The sequence below is a fragment of the Citrus sinensis genome, chromosome 2 (assembly GCF_022201045.2).
Source record: "Citrus sinensis cultivar Valencia sweet orange chromosome 2, DVS_A1.0, whole genome shotgun sequence".
Lineage (NCBI taxonomy): Eukaryota > Viridiplantae > Streptophyta > Magnoliopsida > Sapindales > Rutaceae > Citrus > Citrus sinensis.
This window is the reverse complement of record NC_068557.1, coordinates 10921211-10941370: the sequence shown is the minus strand read 5'-3', so window position 1 is coordinate 10941370 and position 20160 is coordinate 10921211. Positions and strand designations below refer to the sequence as shown.

General features: G+C 35.1%; 2 protein-coding genes across 3 annotated transcripts; both read right to left on the bottom strand.

Moving 5' to 3' along the window:
• Positions 1–597: 597 nt before the first annotated feature.
• Positions 598–13424, bottom strand: LOC102631212 (uncharacterized). Of its 2 annotated transcripts, none has more exons than XM_006469905.4 (19): positions 13210–13424; positions 12695–13042; positions 11305–11553; positions 10491–10681; positions 10238–10409; positions 8803–8940; positions 8537–8726; positions 7649–7794; positions 6405–6581; positions 6169–6279; positions 5322–5441; positions 5033–5189; positions 4622–4785; positions 4421–4507; positions 3143–3471; positions 2624–2705; positions 2396–2535; positions 1806–2052; positions 598–1379 (listed from the first exon to the last, which is right to left on the bottom strand). In XM_006469905.4, exons 2-19 carry the CDS (start codon positions 12986–12988, stop codon positions 1053–1055), a joined length of 3321 nt encoding a protein of 1106 aa, XP_006469968.1. In that variant the 5' UTR covers positions 12989–13042; positions 13210–13424; the 3' UTR covers positions 598–1052. The 2 variants fall into 2 exon arrangements, with proteins under 2 accessions (XP_006469968.1, XP_006469967.1); XM_006469904.4 differs by having other exon boundaries at positions 1806–2076; positions 13210–13422.
• A 1180-nt stretch (positions 13425–14604) lies between these two features.
• Positions 14605–17812, bottom strand: LOC102607022 (probable carboxylesterase 11). Its single transcript, XM_006469907.4, has 2 exons — positions 16574–17812; positions 14605–15612 (listed from the first exon to the last, which is right to left on the bottom strand). The coding sequence occupies exons 1-2, from the start codon at positions 17428–17430 to the stop codon at positions 15075–15077; spliced, it is 1395 nt and encodes a 464-aa protein (XP_006469970.1). The 5' UTR covers positions 17431–17812; the 3' UTR covers positions 14605–15074.
• Positions 17813–20160: the final 2348 nt, after the last annotated feature.

The window sequence follows — 20160 nt, the reverse complement described above, 5'->3', positions numbered from 1 at the left end:
TGGGAGTTTTTACAATTTTCCTTCATTAAAGTGCACCGTTGTGGACTAAATGTGGTTCTCTTTATGGTGAGAACTTCATTTTCTTTTATATTATCGAATTTGAACGGCTGTTAATCAATCAGAAAGAAGTATGAATTACGTAATCTTAATTTCTTTTTAAATTCTTTTAAACATGTAATAAGTTCTGTATTTATCTACAGTATGCTTTAAATCAAATTCGAACATATCTTTGACAACTTAAAATGAATAACAAATCCCCACATCACCTAAAATAGAATTAAAATGAAGAAATTGATGTTTTTCACAGTATGCTCTGGAATTTTAAAAATCAACATGCATGTGGCATGACAAAACGATAATAGCTATAGAGATATCTTACATTTATTATTTAATATTATCATCTAAAGTAATTTCTACTCTGTTGGAACAAAACAAAACAAAGTTAAAAGAGATCAAAACTACTCCAAAATCACCGGCTTCATGGAGATTAAAATTATTTTTTGCTCCAACAATCAATCGAAAAATAGAACCAAGCATGGCTGCTTAATAAGACACTCTTAGAAACAAAGCAACAAAACCCAGCATCCAATCTGTAACTTTCTAAAAAGCATTGCATCATTTTTGCAGCTAAAAAGAGAATTATCCATTATGTACAAGAACAAATAAAATCAAAATCATCAGGAAGGTAGCTCACAACACATCTCTCAGATATCACTAGCTCGTTTATTTGCAAAATTTCAAGTTGATGTTTATGGTTTTCTGCCTAGTGTAATACAACAAAAATTAACCACCTGAGTTTCATACCAAAACAATCGTCAGCACCTCGTGTCAAGATCTGGCAAAGTCCTCAGCCGAATAATGCAAAATGAAATTATCTTTTCCCTTGTTCTTTGTTTTAAGAATCATATTTTTACCTATAAAATGGATCATACTGCTTGCGTGTGAATGTGGCATGATGACACCAGTTCTACAAATCAATCAGTGGCAGATGATTGCACAAGACTACAAGTGTGTTTCTCATCATCTTGTTGCACTGCACATGTTTATAGGTATCAATGTCTGTGGGAATGCTTTCTGCCACCAAAGCGTGGTTCTCCCTTCCCGTATTTTTCCTTTATAATCTTTGAAGCCAGTGAAATGACCCCAATGGCAGCCATTGCGTAGAAAACTCTGTATGGTGCCAAGGCCAGACCAGAGAGAAAGGAATAGTATCCAGCAAGGAGGTAGATGGAATTCAGCCTCAGTTCCTGACCCAGGATGCCCGGGAAAGAAACCAAGTAATTGTATTCAGGCTTAGAGATAACAGTACCATGAAGGATAACACCAATGCAAAGGACTGAATCTAAGAACCAAGGAAAGCTGTGTCCCATGCTTATTCTCTGCAATCACAAAGAAACTCCCAATTTAGTACTGTTCTTTTAAATTAATTATTATTATGTTTTAAGAGTAAAACTGTTAATTACTAAAGCACATAAGCATATATTTTTGTTTAAAGTTCGAGGAAATACCATGTAAATTTAAGATCCAGTTTTAGGGCTCCACAGTTGTAGATGCATAAATGTCACAATCATCTATCAATTTTAATTGAAGCTGTAGTCCATCAATTAACATTTAATTCATTCAATTTTATGAGAATATTAAACAAATGTAAACTCCCTGTTTAATCATTCAGAAATGCTAGCACATGTGTTCTTGCACAAAAGTGAATTCCACCAGTTAACTTATTTGTAGGACCTACAAATTGGTGAAAAAAGAAAAACAAAATGGTGCTCCTGGAACAATGAATAATTTATCCTAATTCATACCTGAAACCAAGCCATCAGTGAGGGCACAAACATGAGGGATGCAAGAAGATGCAGGATCAGCAAACCATGTCGGTGATGGAAAATCTCTAATTGAGTGTCACTGAAAGTTTTTGACGAATCTGGACTACTAGAGCTGCAATCGTCCAACGGCAAATTTGGGCTGAATCTTCTTTCCCGTGTGTATCTAAGCTTTGACCGGCCATTGTTGTTTGTGTTATAATCATATAATTCCTTTCTCCATGCATGACTACGAAAGGAAGCTGTCAAAAAACTGTTACAGAGACATAAGGCAGCTCTCAAGTTCACATTACAACTAAAGTTCATGGCATTTTGTCATAGAGGTTTCAGTTCAAGTTATCATCATACCCTGTTCAATGGAATCAGCAGCCCAGATGCAATCAATAATTTGAATTACTATATTTAAATTAGTAGGCATAGGAAATGCACGGTTTTGAAGTACTTCATGCTTAACAAGCCCAGAACTCAATCAAATCCACCAATGAACAAGTTCAGAGATTTATTTCAATGTTCTTGAATGCCACAAAAAGATATCATAAGGAAAAGTATTAAAAAATAAGCTACGTGCGTACCTGGACAATGAAGTGTGGCAGCAGAAAGCATGAGACAAGAGAATTACAATTAGACCCAAGGCTGGATGAACAAAGCACACCAAGGTAATTGCAGCCAACGCTGTAACAAGTAGCTGATTGGCTCTCATGACCCTTACCACCTGTTCTTTGAATGAACCAGCGGACAAGTATTTTCGTTAACATATTCTGAGTTACCAATCATGCAATACAAAGATTTAAGGTATTTACCTTTAATGAAAAGAAACTGGAGGAAAGATTGACAAACCAAAGAAGAAATGCAAAGCAAAAATTTCCTTCCCACACTTCCCACCTGCAAATATTTCAACCCTTACTGTTCAGCATATATAAAATTACTAGCACATACTCACATGCAGATGAACCACTAATAGTCTAATACAGTGGAATAAAAAAATAGGAGAAAAGAGGGAAAAAATGACTTGGAGGGAGAAAAGGAAAAACATAATTTTAATTCGGATTTCGATAAAGATTTCATTCCATTAAATGCCAAATATATGATCTCACCAGAAATGGATTTTCATAGACTCTCAAATAAGTCGTAATAAAGTTTTCATTGCCAATCAAATGGCATTTCCAAACTTCCCAATAACCAGAAGAAAATTCCACTTATATTATTCCGTTTATTTCTTTTTCCCTACTTTTTCTAATCGGTAACATTTGAAAAACGTATGAAAAAAATCATCTGAATACTCAGTCTCACACCGTGTGATGAAGAGAGAGCCTACTAACCTTGTTTTGATAAATACATGTGCAGTGGCAGTGACATAGAAGACCAATTGTGAAACCAATATTAGCAGAGCTATTAACCCATTTGCTAACACATAGCAAATCAACGACACAACAGCAAAACTCATGATGGGAGGAAATGGTTGAGACATCAGGAAGGAATGGAACAGGGAGACCAATATTGGTAGAATAGCTAAAAGCAAAAATGGAAATGGCATTTGTAAATTGTACTCCACAACTGTCAGCATTGAAGGCATAGGCAAATAGTAATCCCAGGCATAAGCTTGCCGCATCAAAGCGAAAAATACAACAGCAACGGACAGACCAGCAATCTGCATGCGATAAGTCAAGCAGCATGATAAGTTAGAACTTATATCATATCGTTATTATCTAATTCAAAAAAATATGAGACAGAAACAACCCCCCAATAGAAGAACACCTATCAACTATTATTATTCATTTATATAAATAAGAGAGCATAATAAACATTATTTCCTCAGTCATAAAAATAACCATTATTTCTTGAGCATCTGGTATGCCAAAATACTACTTATTTTTCTTTATTATCCTGATCTAAGAAATAACTAAATCAGCACATGACCGGCGAAAATGCACAAAACTCTAATGTGTCATATATTCTATAAATCTCCATAGAACATGTGTATTGATCATAACAGAACAAAAATAAAAACATTCATGTGATGAAATTGTCTAGGTTATAAGTTCAGACTTTGGAGCTAATCCCATGTAGATATGTAGTCCCCTCTTCTAAATACTCTTAAATTAATTAATTACTTACTGAACAGACAAAAATTTTGAAACCCATTCATAGTAGTGGATTTGATTCTGCATATGGTATATGCTGGTTCTCTGTACATCCAAGCTGTACACTAGACTCAAATAATGATGAAATTGTTTAGGTTATAGGTTCGGACTTCGGAGCTAATCCCATGTAGATTTGTAGTCTCCTGTTCTAAATACTCTTAAATTAATTAATTACCAATTCTAAGGCCGAATGGATTCTAATTATCAAATACACAACTTGTTTTATCACTGAGAGACCTATTTCGAACAATTATTGTTTGGAGAGAAGACAGTATTTAAACCAAAGCCTCTGAGAAGTTGGGAAGGTAACATTCAAGTGATTGTCTCGTAAATTTGCATTCTCATAAACTATCATTGACATTATGGTAAACTTAAAAGACAGAAAAACATCACCAAAACCAATGAATGTTCTCGTTCAGCATCAAACTCATGCATATATGCACTCTTGTTTGTTACCTGTGAGCCATATAAAAGCAAAAATCTGCTGGCAGCTGCAGTGACAGAAACAGAGACACTTGTTTTATAAGAGCAATGTGGGTCAACCTGCAGAGTATATAGAATTGTTAACAACGTAAGATGCAAATTTTGAGAACAAATAATATGAAAATAAAATATATGGTGACACAAGAACAACTAAGTTCAAAGAAAACTTTGTACCAGCAATACAACAATTGTTTTCTCGGATCCTTGACTGTAACTCCAGAGAGCTGGTGAAGAATCAATGATAATAGTCTCACTGAATAAATTTGGAAATACGTAAAGACCTGATGTGGGATCCCAAGCAAGTGCTACAGGTGGGAAACAACGCATTTTGCAAAGCCCTGAAGTGCCAAAAAAGCTAGTTCAGAAGAAGAAAATAAAGGAAAAATCTATTGAGAAGTTTCCAAATGAAAAATAATTATTGGTCTGGGTATTAATTTTATTAGACCTTTAAAATTAAAAAATGAAAACATATGAAAAAGCATCAGAAACATCCAGTAAGATATTAATATAGGATATCAAATAATAAGCATTATAACTACAATATTGGTGATAAACACAATAAATCTGCCAAATCATATTCCTTACTACTATGTTCAATGTCTCCAGCCTCTTCATTTGCAAACCCAGAATTCTGTATCCCACAGCTTGCAGTTCTCAAAGACAACGTAATAGGCAAAAGGCCCAAGCTAATAGCAAATGTTAGATTGAAAACAAGGGGATGGTCCTCCTTTAAAAACAAGTCCTACACAACATTGTAAAGCATTCCATCAAAAGCCAATCACTTAACATGTAAAATTATTTGAAGCAGTTATAGCTTTAAGTTTGTAAAACTCATAACCCCAAAAACAAGTCAGCTGCTTTATGAAATATAAACCTTTGGAGAATAGGCAGACAGAAGCATTGATTGTGAAGAAAATTCCCTCTCCCCTTCCTGAGGATTAAAGAACTGCCCAACTGCCATGGAAACAGCTGGTGGAGGTCTGCCTGAAATGGTCTGAGAACCAGAAAATCATAATGAATCATGTACGTCTCATGTCCATACCACAATCAGCAAGAACACAGTAGTACCATTCAAAAGAATCTAAAAACCGCAAAATCTTATAAAACCAAGCCACCATTTTAGGTTCAGAATTTACATATCCAAATTACAAACCACTTTCAGCAGAAAGATAGAAACCAAGAATGTTGAACGCCAAAAGATATTTAGGATATGAAGTGCAAATAAGTAACTGCAGTCCACCATTAATGTATTAAGCTTCACCAAGAGCAGGAATGACGCAAGATGGACATCTTCAGAATATAAATAAGGAGTACCTCACTGTTATAAAATGATATAGTTGGAAGATCACATTTTCTAAGAAAAAATAAAAGCACTCCGGCCCAACAATAAACATCACAGACTCATTCTTGAATGGCACTGAATTTAAAATTTACAAGAAAATGATCTTCATTAGAAGTTGAACAGTGTAACTAGTGATCAACATGGACTGAGACCATAATTTCATATCCACCCTTCTCTCTCTCTCTCTCTCTCTCTCTCTCTCTCTGTGTGTGATTGTGCGAGTATGTGAGTGCATATGCATTTTTATTTATTTGTTTCTTTCTGTGTAAGCCATCACCAATTCTAAGTATATAAAAAAAAAGGATTAAAAACTATTCTGATGCAGGTCAGATGATGATTTGAGAAAGAAAATGATCAAGAGGCAGATAAAAGTCAATACTGGAGTAGGAGCAACTGAAATAGTCAGGAATCTGAAACCACGCATATCCTCAGGACCAAGCTGAAATACAGCAGATGGAGGCGCTTGCTCTGTCTGACTGCCAGGTTCAAGCTGATAAGCAAAACAACATATTTGGGGGGAAAATGTCAACCACATTGACCAAAAGGTATGATATTTGATTCTCCATATCAATAAAACATCAGTTTACTTCGTTGCAGTATTACTACATTTAATACCTGCCTTGGTGCTGCTCGTGATGGAATGTGAACCATTTTTGATGTCACCTCTAGAATTCTTTTACTTCCCGGCAGGTCTGTAGTTGATTTCCCTTTTTCAGGCCACAGATGAATTCTAACCCCAGTACATGGAGCAAGGTTTGTGACAAATATGAAGTGATCTTTTCCATTCGCACCCTGCACCCACAAGTTGAACCATAAGCCAGTCCATTTTTGTTGGAGATTTATAAAGTAAAAATGCAAAGTTATGTCAGAAAAAGAACAATTGAACCACCATGCGGATCTTTATGGTTACCCAACTTGGGAAGATAATTGGGCTAGATTTTTTTTTTTTTTGATAATTGAGCTGCATTTTAAGATCTAGAACAGTGAATTTTTCATAGAGCAGTCATTATTTATGCATCTAAAACACCTAATGTTAACCTGAGGAATATAAAAGAAAAGTACCTAACCTAAGACCAAAGTTAAAACTTAAAACCTGACCCAAAAGCTGCTTGAATGCATGGACAGAAAGATTCAGGTTTTTAATTTAATTATGACCCAAAAACCACTAAATAGCATAAATTTGACAAAATTAGGAGTATTACATGACTATGATAATTTGATGGAGTAAAGTCACAACTACCCCTTAGTACAATTCTAAACACTGTAAATTTAACACTACCCTCAAGATCTCTTACATCAAAACAATATGTTAGTGTTGGGTGTTTATGATTTAGTAATTTTTAGGTCAAATATCCCAAATTATACTTATATTAACAGGCAGCATAGCCATTTTTTTTTTTTTGGCTGAGATTTATGGTGTTGTTCTTTGATAACTTTGTTTTTTGCTCAAATCTTTGTTCTGAGGAAATTTAAGACTTCTTGAAATTGTCTTGACTTCTATAATTTTTAGACTAGCTTAGAAGTCAAGACACGTTTGAGAAGTTTTTAATTGTAAAATAATTAATATTTTCTTGACTTACAAACTACTAATTTTGTATTTCTCAACTTCTTTTAGCTTTGGCTTAGGTTTGTTAAAACAGGGTGTTCCTATATTTCTTTAGTTTCATAGGGCATATGCTTGGAAGTTTTAATTCTCGCCCTCGGCCATAATTCTATAATTTTGGTTATCTTGAGTCATATTTGGAGCAAATCCTTAAAATATTAGCAATCCAGGCAACTAATGCTCCACCTAGTAAGAAGCAAACAGTACGAACAAAATCTTTTCAAAGATATGGATGAGAAACTATGTCCAAGCTTACCAATTTTTGTATGTCTAACCATCGCCTCTTCCCATCCATGGCCAAAACAGTTACTGTGGCTGTCTGAATATATAAATCCTTATCAAGACCTTCAGCACTCCACTGAACAGTGCTGGGACAACTAGATGAGGAAGGAGCTTGAGAACCTGAAAGCATGGATATTCCACACAGAAGACAACATTTTAACAACTTCAAAATAAAACCTGGACACATTTTATCCAGTGCAAAAGAACAAAGAGATTCCCATGCCATATGTCTTGAAAACAAAAACACAGTTATACTTCACGCAGCAGAAATTACAAAGGTTCAAAAGAGAGCATGAAATAATGAATGTTCATAAAGATAATAACTGCTTAGCCTCCTTCCCACATCTAAAGTTTGCATGATTTGGTTCTATTTTGGTTGGGCCTCTATCAGACAGCCTTGACATAGTGCAAGCTGGACTCATTTAGCAGGATTGTCATGCAGATCCAGATAACTAGTCACAAGTCCCTTTTTTAGCTCCTTTTTCATTAAAAAGTAACTGTACTAATATTAAGAGTGATAATGAGTGAGAGAAGTGGACCAGGTGTCCACATATGCGAAAAAACTTCCTAGAGAGAGACAAACTGCAGCTATACAAAGAAACAAGACAAAAAGTCCGTATGCTAATTGTGCATGATGAAAAAGAAACCTACAACATAAAATATTGTCAATACTTGAGAATATCTTTCAAAAAACTGGTATTTAGGAGTTCATAAACCATAAGAGATAAAGATACCATACACCATTAATTGAGTTTTTCAACAAAGCAAACTAAAATGTTGTAAATCTTTGAGAATATATTTCAAAAAACTGATATTTAGGAATCAGAAACTAGAAGAGCTAAAGATACCATAAAGATAATACCAGTTGCATCTTTTGCATCCTTAATGGAAGCAGGAGTTGACTGGTGAAACAAGTGTGACTGCATCATCCAATTAAAACTTTGTGGTGTCCCACTACGAAGCATCCTTGAAAACATGGCAAGCCTCTGTCGAGTGTCAAGAAAAGGCTGACCCGTTCTGGAATCTATCAAACTAAGGAGAGTATGCGAAACCTACACAGAACATATATTCAAACTCGTCCACACTAGGACCAAAAACAAATTCCAAGGAAAAACAAAATTCACTCACTTGCACAACTAGTTGATTACACCATAAAATAGCTTGATGTTCCATTGAAAGCCACACATTTTTCATGCCTGTACTACTTATCATAAAACCATGGGTTGGAGGCACAATGCCATCAAGCGATTCTATCTTTGAACGAACCTTAAGAAAAGCATAAAAAGTTGTATATTAGAAAAATAGAAAGCATCAACAGACAGAGTGGAGCCAAGCTAGGTTACACAACAAGCATTCTATTGATATAAAGGGTAATGAAATACCAGATTAAACTAATTAAAACATTATACATTTTCACATTTACAATTCGGAAAATCTTGAGAAAGCTATCACTGTCTAGCAGCAAAGGAAAAAACTTGAAGTACAAAATACAATATTGAAACAAAGGATGAATAAGTCAAGACCATTGGCATAAAAGAGAACCTAATATGAACATAAAATTAAAATGCTAATGTACATACCAAATGTGCAGTATTTGAGAAGGTGGATAGAATACTGATTATTTCCCAGAACCATCTATTTAACAAATCCTTTTAACTCCCCACTACACCTCTGAACAACCACAACTCAGTTCTTCCCATGCTATAGATAGAATTTTTCTTAATTGACTAAATTTCTTGTGATAAAGTAAAGCAAGCATTACATTGATGATCACAACAATATATCATTCTCTCCTAACTTTATAAGCAGTCAGGCACGCAAGCACTTCATTTCAACCTGATCTATTTACTAGTGATTTTTCTACTTGCGATTCCCTTAATGTTATACAGTCTACAGCCAACCCCCAAGAAAAGCAACCAAAAAAAAAAAAAGAGAAAAGAAAAAAAGAAATCCCTGTTCAGCATCTACAACTCATCAAATTTCATCATTTCTGTAATTTAATCCCACCACTTAGTTTGAGTTTGCCCCATTTTTTATCCCCTATCTCACTCCCATTGATCATAAAGAACCATAATCCAGACCATCTCTGTGTTTGTAAAGCATATTCTAAACATAGTTTAGTATCATCCATTACAATAATTGTCAATCCGACGTGCATGATATTGTGATTATCTTGCACAAAAAGCAACCAAATTAGAAGTGAAAACATAGACCCTACTTTCATACACCAAAGTTTCAAGAAATAGAACCTTACCAAGAAGAAAATTTTGAATACATAAAGTATGTTTCTTGGCATTCTAGCTATAAACTAGAGAAGAAAATAATTTTTAATCTACGCACACCTATTTTCCAGCTCAAATTAAATTCGCTCATCCTATCGGCAGAAACCTATACTGTACAGATGCAATTTTCAGCGGAAATCTTCACATACTTCGCCTATCATGTAGTCTCATTTAGGGAATGGCAAATAAAGGAACTTTTATGTTATGATAAATCTAAACTTTTGAATAGCAACAAACTATATACAACATACTATATTGTGTGACCAAAAACAGGAATATACCTGATAATCATGATAACCGGCGGAGATGGAGACAACAACAACATGGGAAAGTCTTGAATTGGACACACGATGCCCAGTTGGAGTGGTATGGGCCTCATATCCCTTTCTCCATTCATCATTTACCCGTGCAAAATAGTTACCCAAGGATGGCTGCAATGCCAAAGGAGGTGATCTGGATAAAATAGGCAAATCTCATAAAAAGTTAATTAATCCATAAAATTTTAAGGGCATTGACTCTGAAGAAGTTACTCACTGGTGTGGACTTGAAAGTGTAAGGACAGTCTCAACAGCTGACTTCCTTAAAAGTGGATGGATAATAGCAGCTCTAGCAACGAAACCACCCACAGAGTGACCAACCAATATCACACTTTTAGGCAAACTCCCAGAAGTCGCAGCACCTTCCCTTTCTCGAGCATCTTGAGATTCTCTATATTGATCCAAAATCTGCAGACATGCCCACACAATAACCAAATTGCAGTTATTGTAAAGCCATAACTATAGAACCCACTCTAACAAACCAAAAATTGTTCCAGCTTAAATTAGTTTGAGAGAACTTAGAGGTTGCGCCATTTAATGGAATTTTGGCTATATGTTCAAATAGCAATAATCTATGATGCAGTCAAAATAAAAACGGCTACAAGGACAAAAGGAAGTGAAAACTGAACTTCAGAAAGAAATGGTTTGAGGCTACAAGAAAATAACATAATAATAAATAACTTAATAGAACATATGTCCCACGAGAAAAATAACCAAATAGAAAAAATAGAATTCCAGGAGCTTATAAACAATAGATGGATAGAGCTTCACCAAGTAAGGACAAGAAATGCTTTTAGATCTTGACTGGAATGAGGCTCACATCTAACTTTCAATGAGAACCATATATTCCAGAAACAGAGCACAAGTTCCATCTCAGTAACAAAGTTTCTAAACTGTGTATGGGGGTAAATCCTGTAAGTGTGAACATAAAGTATGATTCAAAGATCTCTTATTCCTATTCAGTTGACAATCCATCGTATGGACATATTATATTTTTGGAAAATAGCTCAAAGAAAGAAGTTAAGTGATACCCTGTGGATGGCATACACAACATATTCTGCATGCTCTTCTAGGATCTGACCATCCATTGCAGAATGTTCACCTTCAAGATCTACGGCAAACCAGTCTAGCCTGCGAGTATACTGATTTGATGAATGAAAGATAGATGCATCTATATTTACACCACCCTCCTCCAAAGTCAAGGAAGCTTCTTGATAAAATGAGTGTTCAAGTGGACCACCTTGATATGCCCTATCAGATTCTGCAGCCAATGATCGCACCTGAGAGTAGTACAAAGCTGTTAAAATTTCTAGGAAGAGAGATATCAATTCGGTTGTTGGAGGTCCTCGCAACATCATGATATTTGATAAATATGTATCATGTTGTTTTCAGTCCTATAAATTAGCAAACTTTACAAAAAATGTTGGAATGGGTTCCGTGGAGTGCCAACCAGATTTTCTTCATTTTCGTCTCTGCATAACATATTTCTTGGATCTGATGGGATCAAATTACTTATCTTAATATAATTATTTATTCCAATGGAATGCAAAGTTCAAGTTGTTAATAGATTCTCAAATCACAAGTTGTTCCCAATTTGGTAAGATGAATCAATTAATCCATGACACAAAACAACTGTCCACAACTTAATAAATACAATCCTCCTCCATTCTCTAGGATGGGTAGGTTGTACTTACGCACCATATCTAATCAACACCTCTGCTTACCAACAAGCCAGAATAAGCAAAAATCCATCTAAGCCATAACTAACGCAAACACAAATTAAATGGACAAAACATCTTAAATAGAAAATGGAAAACAAATGAGGTTAAGGTTAGAGGCTTCATTATAAATGTCCATTTCAGATATCATAAAGCCATCATGCCTAGTAGAGGACTCAGATTTATTTGGTCTTCCATGTTCAATAACAAGATTTTATTGGTATTCCAAATTCGAGCAATCTCCCACCCAGCTAAAGATTTACCAGTAAAAGCCTGCAATCTACCAGCAACCTCATCCCCCATCAACCTTGCAACCCTCAAAGCATTTGAAGCATGGACTGCCCTTTGAATATGTTACCAGACATCAAAACAAAATATGGACTGTCAAATGTTGGACAGGATAAGGCTTCTAACTGTTGATAATCAAGTCATAACCTTTTAGTGAAATGTTTGCATTATGACCTACATTCTTTTATTACACCTCCCAAAAAATGAACATGGAATGTTGAAAGGATCATACTCTTAGCAAAATCCCGCGAAACTTGTACTGACAATCAGGAAAAGTTGAAACAACTACCATTTCTTATTTTCTAAAATGCAGCTCATTTTACTACTTATTCTACAATCGCTGCCGAGGATACAAACAAAATGCAAATTAAATTAGCAACAAGTCCATAAAACTAAATAACAAAGAAGACCTTGCCTGTTTGTAGCTACCAGCATTGCCAGGAATAAAAAGAACTGGCACACCGTTAAGTTGCTTCAAGTGTTCCTCAAAATCAATCTTCTTCCAGCCTTCGTGGTACAAATACAACGCATACCTCGCTGATGAAGATGCTCCCTCGGTAGACGAAATTGGAATGTACGTCGGATACATATATGTCATGACGCAACCATTTGATATAGGCTTTAACAAACTATACAAAGCAGCAATGCCTATCCACAAAGCTAATATTACAGTCGTGGCAACTCTCAACTTCGCTCGAAAACCTTCCATCGTGGAAAATCGATTTTATCTCCAAGTAACACTTACTCAAACATTAAGTACAGCCTAACAGAAACAATAAAATAAAATAAGGACTAAGTGAGTGCTAAGTACTAACTTAGATCTGCTGTTTTAAAGTTGTTAATTATTAGTTAAGCTAGATTAACGAAAAGTAAGCTTAAAATTAGTTGAAAACTAGAGTAATGAAGTAAATGAGAAGATGAAAGTGGTACCTGATCGGGAAACTTGGTTGACTGAAGCGTGTGGTAGACGAATCAGGGGGACTGTGACTCTCTGAGCCTGAGCAAGCTCTGTGGAAGTTTGGGACTTAAAATAGCAAGATCGGTTAAACAAAAATGGAATTGAGTTTTTTCCGATTTTGGAGCGGGTCTTCTCTTGGTTTGTTATTCGGGTGTGGATTCGGATCCAGGCAGATTAACATTTTCATTTATTTGAAATTCGGATAGTATTTTCTCTAATCAATTTTACCAGATTGTGAATGCACTATTTAAGTTTAAGAAATTAATTTTCCTTTATATGATCTACGGATACAAATAAAAATTTATTGAGAGTTTAATTCATTCAATTATGAAAAAGATTAGAAATTTGCACCCAATAAAAGCAAGATTGAACTACTCATCCTGGCTTAATTGTGATCCCTTGTAATAAGTAAGGCAACATATAAATTAAATTTGTATTAAATGCACCAGCATCTGCAGAATTATTTATGCGAGTGGCAAATGTTGTAGTAATTGGATTAGATTTAACGCATTTATAGTTCATTTAACAGCGTCAAATAAAATTGCAATTATTAAAAATGTATTTTTAGGGCAAAAATGTCTTTTCGTTGCAGATTAACGGAAAACTGAATTTTTATTTGACACATTTTTAATAAATGAATCAGGATAATTTCAGTTCTCTTCAAATAATTTTCCAAATATGGAAAATGTTGGAGTAAATCAATAATAATTTAAGAACACATCACCTGAGACTGAGAGAGAGAGTTGTTTTATTATGGAAATTTTTGAAGCTTTCCACAAACGGGAAATGCTTCAAGTATTACCGGAACCTTAGTCATATGCTAATGCGGCGGTCCAGCGGCAGTGCTCTGGGTACATGAATGACTAAACCTGTTGAGCGAAGAGCAAATATGACCACGGTCGTTGATCAACCAGAGCCGCCGGACACCAAGCAGTTACCCGCCGCATGAATTCACTACCCTCAAAATGCTTCCAATATTGGGGGCATATATCACTCCTTAAAGATTGGGACCTGAAAAACTCTCTGGCTGCTCAATAAGACAATAACCCTTGTTTCCCGTCTAAGGTGTAATTGTGAACCAAATGAGGCAACTTTCGTTCATATGCCCCGGGCACTTCAGCAGTCATGAGATGGGAGGTTTATAATACACGGCATTGCCGCTCTCAAACAAGAAGAAAAATAAAATTTATTATTGCTTTGAAAGGCTTAACATAGGGCAATACAAAATGCAAAGAATTTGAAAGTATACAAGCTTATCCATAAGATCAATCTTTGGAGTTTCACGGCTTGTCTGCTGCCCAATCTCTTTCCAAGCCTAGGTGGTCACAAAGGATCAACATTATGTCTTCCCAATTTATCAATGTGTATTTATCCACAGTCCAAGAATATTCATTCATAGGAAAATTTTGTACAAGTAGAGACCTATAGAGAGACAGATAAGAATCTTTGAATAAAACTCTACTCATGAGGAGTAACATAGTAATACACAGGAAAAATACTAATACACAGGAAAAAAATGTGACCGACAATGTCCCAATGTGGCACTCGTCACCCGAAAAAAGGATGCGAATTTATCTCACGGCTCACTAACTCCCTACTCTTGATATGCAACCTCTATCTTACAAAAAGAACATATTAGGATGCGGTAAAATATGAAAACTGATGCACAGCCCAGCCGCTAGATTAGCCAAAAACACATGATATAAAATATTACAAACTCCGACCTCCATAATGGCAGCAATCCATCACTCTTTCATCGGCGAAACAGAAGATAAAGCAGGAACTGATGCCACTGCTGCTGCAAATCTCCCCAGGTTTACCTTATCCTACTTGGTATTTAATATGAGAACTCATGACCTCGAAGTGAGATAAATTTCTTAACCCAGATGGCAATGTCCTCGGCACAGGCCTGGGCCTGAGGAGTCTTCAAAAGCATATCTAGAGTTGCAAATTCATGAACAGCATCCTTATATTCAAGAACAGGTGCATCAACATTTACCTTTCGCAGCTCCTCTGAATAAGCAATTGCTCGGTCTCTCATCCAATCATGTTCTGCTACAACTGTCAGTGTTGGAGGCATGAGCTTTAAAGGTGGTCCTCTATCTGGGATTAAGGGGTTAGCGGCAGGATGGTCTAGGCTAAACTCTTCCTCAGGCAGAAAGAGTTTCCAAGCAAGCATGCACATAGCCTTGTCATAGAAATAGGAGTTCGCCAGCTTTATTTCTGAATGTGTGGGGACACTTCCAATGAAGAAGGGGTACATCAGCACCTGTGCAACCACCTTGACAGGGTCCAGAAGCCTGCCTGCCACTACAGCTTGCCGAGCCACATAGTCCGCAATGTTTGCACCACAGCTCACCCCAAGTAGAACACATCTGTTATAAAAATATGACAAGTTAGCGATTTGGAAGAAATAATTGCAATATGTCTAAGTGATTTTGATAGCAGTGAAGAAAATGCTTATTTAATCACAAATTTCAGAACTCCCAAAATGAGCATTTACAGCTTAATATACTGGCAAAAATATTAATCAATAGATAATATCAACAGGTCAAGTTTGTATTGCCTCAATTACACAACCAAATCCACCATGCTAATCATTAAGTCATACACAACCATTATTGGTGATCAGCTCCATTTCAGGACAAACAGGTACTTATTGCATTTCACCAGCTTTACCTTAATCTCAAAAGTGAATAAGACAAGAAGCTGACAAAAGTGAATTACAAATGATATCAACTTAACTACTAGCACCCCAACATAGAACAGCAACAATAGTGACCAACTAAAGGTGCCGTGAGCTGGTTTTTGCCGCCAAAGACGGCACATTACAGGGAAGTACAAAAGGCCAGCATGAAGATCCTAGGCCATTTGAATGCATGTGGGATAAACAAATTAGCCTTGGGAGAGAAAATAAATCTTAAATTGACACAACACTTTCGAGCTGTCTCTTCTATTACTTAAATCTCAGAAATTTTCCCTTCAAAAGAATCAGTTCAAGTGGTTAGATAAACCTAAAAGCCTTTATGGCCAAACTAAAATTCTTGATGGTTTTAATAGATGTATGTAATTAACTACAGCAATAAAAGGGTCTTTAGGATTAATGATTACTCTTTAAGACATTCGGAGACCCATTAAACCAACAAAGGCTGACTCTTAAGTTTCCATGAAGAAATATAACTACATGTTATCAATTACCAAGGATCATCAAACTTGAACAAGATAAATTAGTTATCATTTCTCCCTATAAACTAAAAATATCATTAACCCTTCCCTACACTGCAAAATAAAAGATTCCAAAGAAATGTTAACAATCAAATCAAAGCAAAATGTGACCTTGAGGGATCTGCATGTGCAGCTAACCAAGGTTCAACCACAGACGAACCGAACCCATCGACAAGATGCCGATTCCCATCCGCCTTCTTAAACTCCGTTGCACTGCCTCGCACATTCCCCATACTCTTACTACATTCAGCCAAATTCGCTTGCTTCCCCAACCAATGCAACACCTTCATCCCATCCTCAAACGCAGCGGGGAACCGATTTTCCGGCGCCAACCTGTACCCTACCGCCACAACAATCACATCGCAGAGCCTAGCGATTCGCCGACAGAAATAATCATTCGCCACCGAATCTTTGCTCCCGCTCACCCACCCGCCGCCGTGGAACTGCAACATCACCGGCAGTTTCCTCCTATTCATATCCACGGGGGCGTACCCCCTGTACACATCCGATTTCCCATTCAAATTCATCGCTTCCGCGTCGGCACTGCCGCGGCCGCTGTAGCTGCTTCTCCGATACTCCTCTTTCCTCGCAGCCACCGCCGCATTCGGGGAGCCGTAGCTGTTCCTCCGCAGATGAAGCGGGTCGCGTGGCAGGTCCGCGTCCGCATTCTTCGAGTTCGCGCGCGGTTTAGGTTTGGATTGAGGTCTGGAGTCAGGCTCGGGAGGGTTCAGTGCAGACTCGGGAAGAAAAATGCGGATCGAGAGCGACGTGAAAGGATCGATGTGGATATCCTTAGTGGCAACGCCTTCGGTGAAAGAAGGATTGGGAGCGGAAACGGATTCCTCGGGTCGGGTCGTGACTCCGAAATGATCGGATTCGTCGAGCGGAGATTGGATCCGGTTCTGTAATCGGTGCTTCAACAGAAACTTGAAGAACACACTATACAACTTTACAGCTACGCTCGGCATTTCTCTCTTCTTTTTTTTTTTTAATTCTTTTTTCTTCCCCCGATTTCTCGCTCTTCAAGAAATAAGCTATGCCGTGTTTGGTAAGATTTATAATAAGTTCATGATTCTTGAAGTTGAATTATCCTCTTTTTTCTTTTTTACTGTTCTTGTTTTTGATTGAAAATGGATCACCTGAGATTAGGGGTTTTTGTTTTTGTAATTTTGTTTTTTGGGCGTATAAAAAAAAAAAAATTGTTTTGTGGGTGCTGCAAAGCAATCTGGGAGATTGCTTAAATCTGATTATGTTTTTTCAATGGCGACCGAATGAAATGAGAGAGAAAGAGATGAGAATTGAGAGGGAGAGGGGGCTGAGGTGGATGGTGGGCACTGGCCTATAAGCTTTAAGCTGTTTTTGTTTTTCCCATTTTTTGGTTTCGCTGTTTTAACGGGGTGCGACATCATGCGGTCTCTGTTTAAGAAATTACGGTAGATGTGCAAATAAAAGTTGTACATTAATGACTATATTACCCTTACACGTGTTAAGGTACAAGTAGTTAATAGTGAAATTCGTTTGTTGGGAAATGGGAATTTCATTTTTTTTTGTTGATTCACTGATTCTGGAATCAAATGCTTGCTTTGGAAATGATAATGAAGGCTTTAACGTGTTACGTGTTGGACGCTGCGCTTAGCAATTGATTATAATTATGCGCTTGGAAAACATGAGGGTAATTTATATTATCATACAATTCATTAAACACATTTTTATTTTTCTTTAACCTGGTTAAAATGCAAGTCACGTTTAACTTGCACAACGTTTTTTCTAATCTAAAATTGAAATAAATTTAATATTAATTTAATTTTAGGACTTATTTTTAGAATTAAAATACTTTCATTATCTAATTTTTTTTTAAATTTTTAACGATTTTATATCATGTTTGGCTAATCAATATCATATGTCGAGATTTAATTATTTTTAATTATAGATGCAATTATTGAATAAGATCTTTTGTCAAATCCATGAATATTATTCTTTAGTTTGTTTATTTTACTAAAAGAATATCTAAAAATAATAAGGCCTATGATATTTATCATTAAAAATGTCACTGGCGTGAAAGATACAATCTGACACTAGCAAAGCAAAAACAGAATTAATTAGTATGAACATAAAATTCAATAATCCTTGTGATGTTGTCGATAATTAATGGTAATGTACAACTAAGGTAGTTACTGTTAGGGTAATTATTGGCCACATACATTTATATTATCCTGTTAATATATATATATATATATATATATATATATATATATAGAAAATTGATACAATAATTATGATCGGGACGGCTTTATCAAATTTTAGTAGTCAAATTTTAGATATTTGAAGTACGTGACTCGTTTACCGACAGTGCAGACCAGACTAATGCCTATTCAGGATCGCCTCTGAAATTTACGTCGTCGGATTCCCGTCGATATACCCAAATATTTTTTACCAACTTTAAGTATTAAAGTTCCAACTTGGATTAAACTTTGTTTAATAATCAAATTTCTCTTAATTTCTTTAAAGACTTTTCTGAAAACAAATGAATTGTTTCAAATGGTTCTGAAAGAATTATGTCACTTTCTTCGGTTTTTATAACATAATCACTCTTTAGAAAATCAAGCTTTTTTGTTTTGTAAATCTTTTCTTTAGAAATTTTTGGAAGTTCCCAACAATCAATTGCTTTATTAAAATTATATATATATATATATATATATATATGGTATTTTCAAGTTGCATCATTCAAAAGTTTACCCTGTTATAAAAAATAGGAAAATTATTATCAAACATCCTAAGTTTATTCTGTTATAAAAAAATACTTCAAAAGTTTAAATTTGTTTGATTTTCCATCATAAGTTTGTAATTTTTATATATTGTCGACCAAAAATCAATACCCTTAGAATATTTAATAAAATATAAGTAAAATTGTCATTTTACCCTTCAATTCAAAGATTTTTGACATTATACTATAAAAAAAAAATTAGCCCTTTTTAAATTATGAAATCACATTTAAGGATTGGATTGATTGGCTATTTATGAATTATTGGGGTAATTTATGGAATTAGTTTGATTATGTAAATTCGCGAAGATAAATTGAGAAGACAAGTTAGAATTTTTTAAAATTAAGAAAAAATAGAGTTTTAAATGCATTTAATTGAATATCGGTTATAAAAAATAGTTTTTTTATTTTTATATTTTAAACTATCATTTTATTCTCTATTTGGCATGTTAAATGTCTAAATTACCCTTATGATGTTATTAATTATAAACGACATTTAATATTTAGTAGACGGTTAATACAATTTACAAACTTAGAGTTAAAAATTGAACAACTTCAAATTTTTATAGGAATTTTGGTAACATGATAAATTTAAGGTGGATAACAGATAATTTCTCTTTTATTTTTTATTTGGCATATTAAATGTGTAAATTATACTGGTGATGACATCACTTTTTAACGGAAGTTAACGATTTAGTAGATAAACAATACATATTAGAAATTTAAAGTAGATGAATGATACAACTTAAAAGTATTGTAATATTTTCATTAAAATGTAATTTAAGGGTAAATGACTGATAATTTTCGTTACTTTTATTATTCAATTATTAATGTGCTAATAATTATTAACAACTAATCATTCAATTTCAATTTGGATATTGTATTCTATAACGTTACATGTATAACAATTCTCAAATTTTTTTCAAGGTTAAAATAA

Excerpts from the sequence above, each read along its gene's own strand:
- LOC102607022 (XM_006469907.4), bottom strand. The coding sequence starts at position 17,430 with ATGCCGAGCGTAGCTGTAAAGTTGTATAGTGTGTTCTTCAAGTTTCTG. Across the intron at positions 15,613-16,573 it reads GCACATGCAGATCCCTCAAG|ATGTGTTCTACTTGGGGTGA; the intron begins GTCACATTTTGC and ends TTTTTATAACAG.
- LOC102631212 (XM_006469904.4), bottom strand. The coding sequence starts at position 12,988 with ATGGAAGGTTTTCGAGCGAAGTTGAGAGTTGCCACGACTGTAATATTA. Across the intron at positions 8,941-10,237 it reads CCGGTTATCATGATTATCAG|GTTCGTTCAAAGATAGAATC; the intron begins GTATATTCCTGT and ends GCTTTTCTTAAG. Across the intron at positions 7,795-8,536 it reads GGATGCAAAAGATGCAACTG|GTTCTCAAGCTCCTTCCTCA; the intron begins GTATTATCTTTA and ends CCATGCTTTCAG.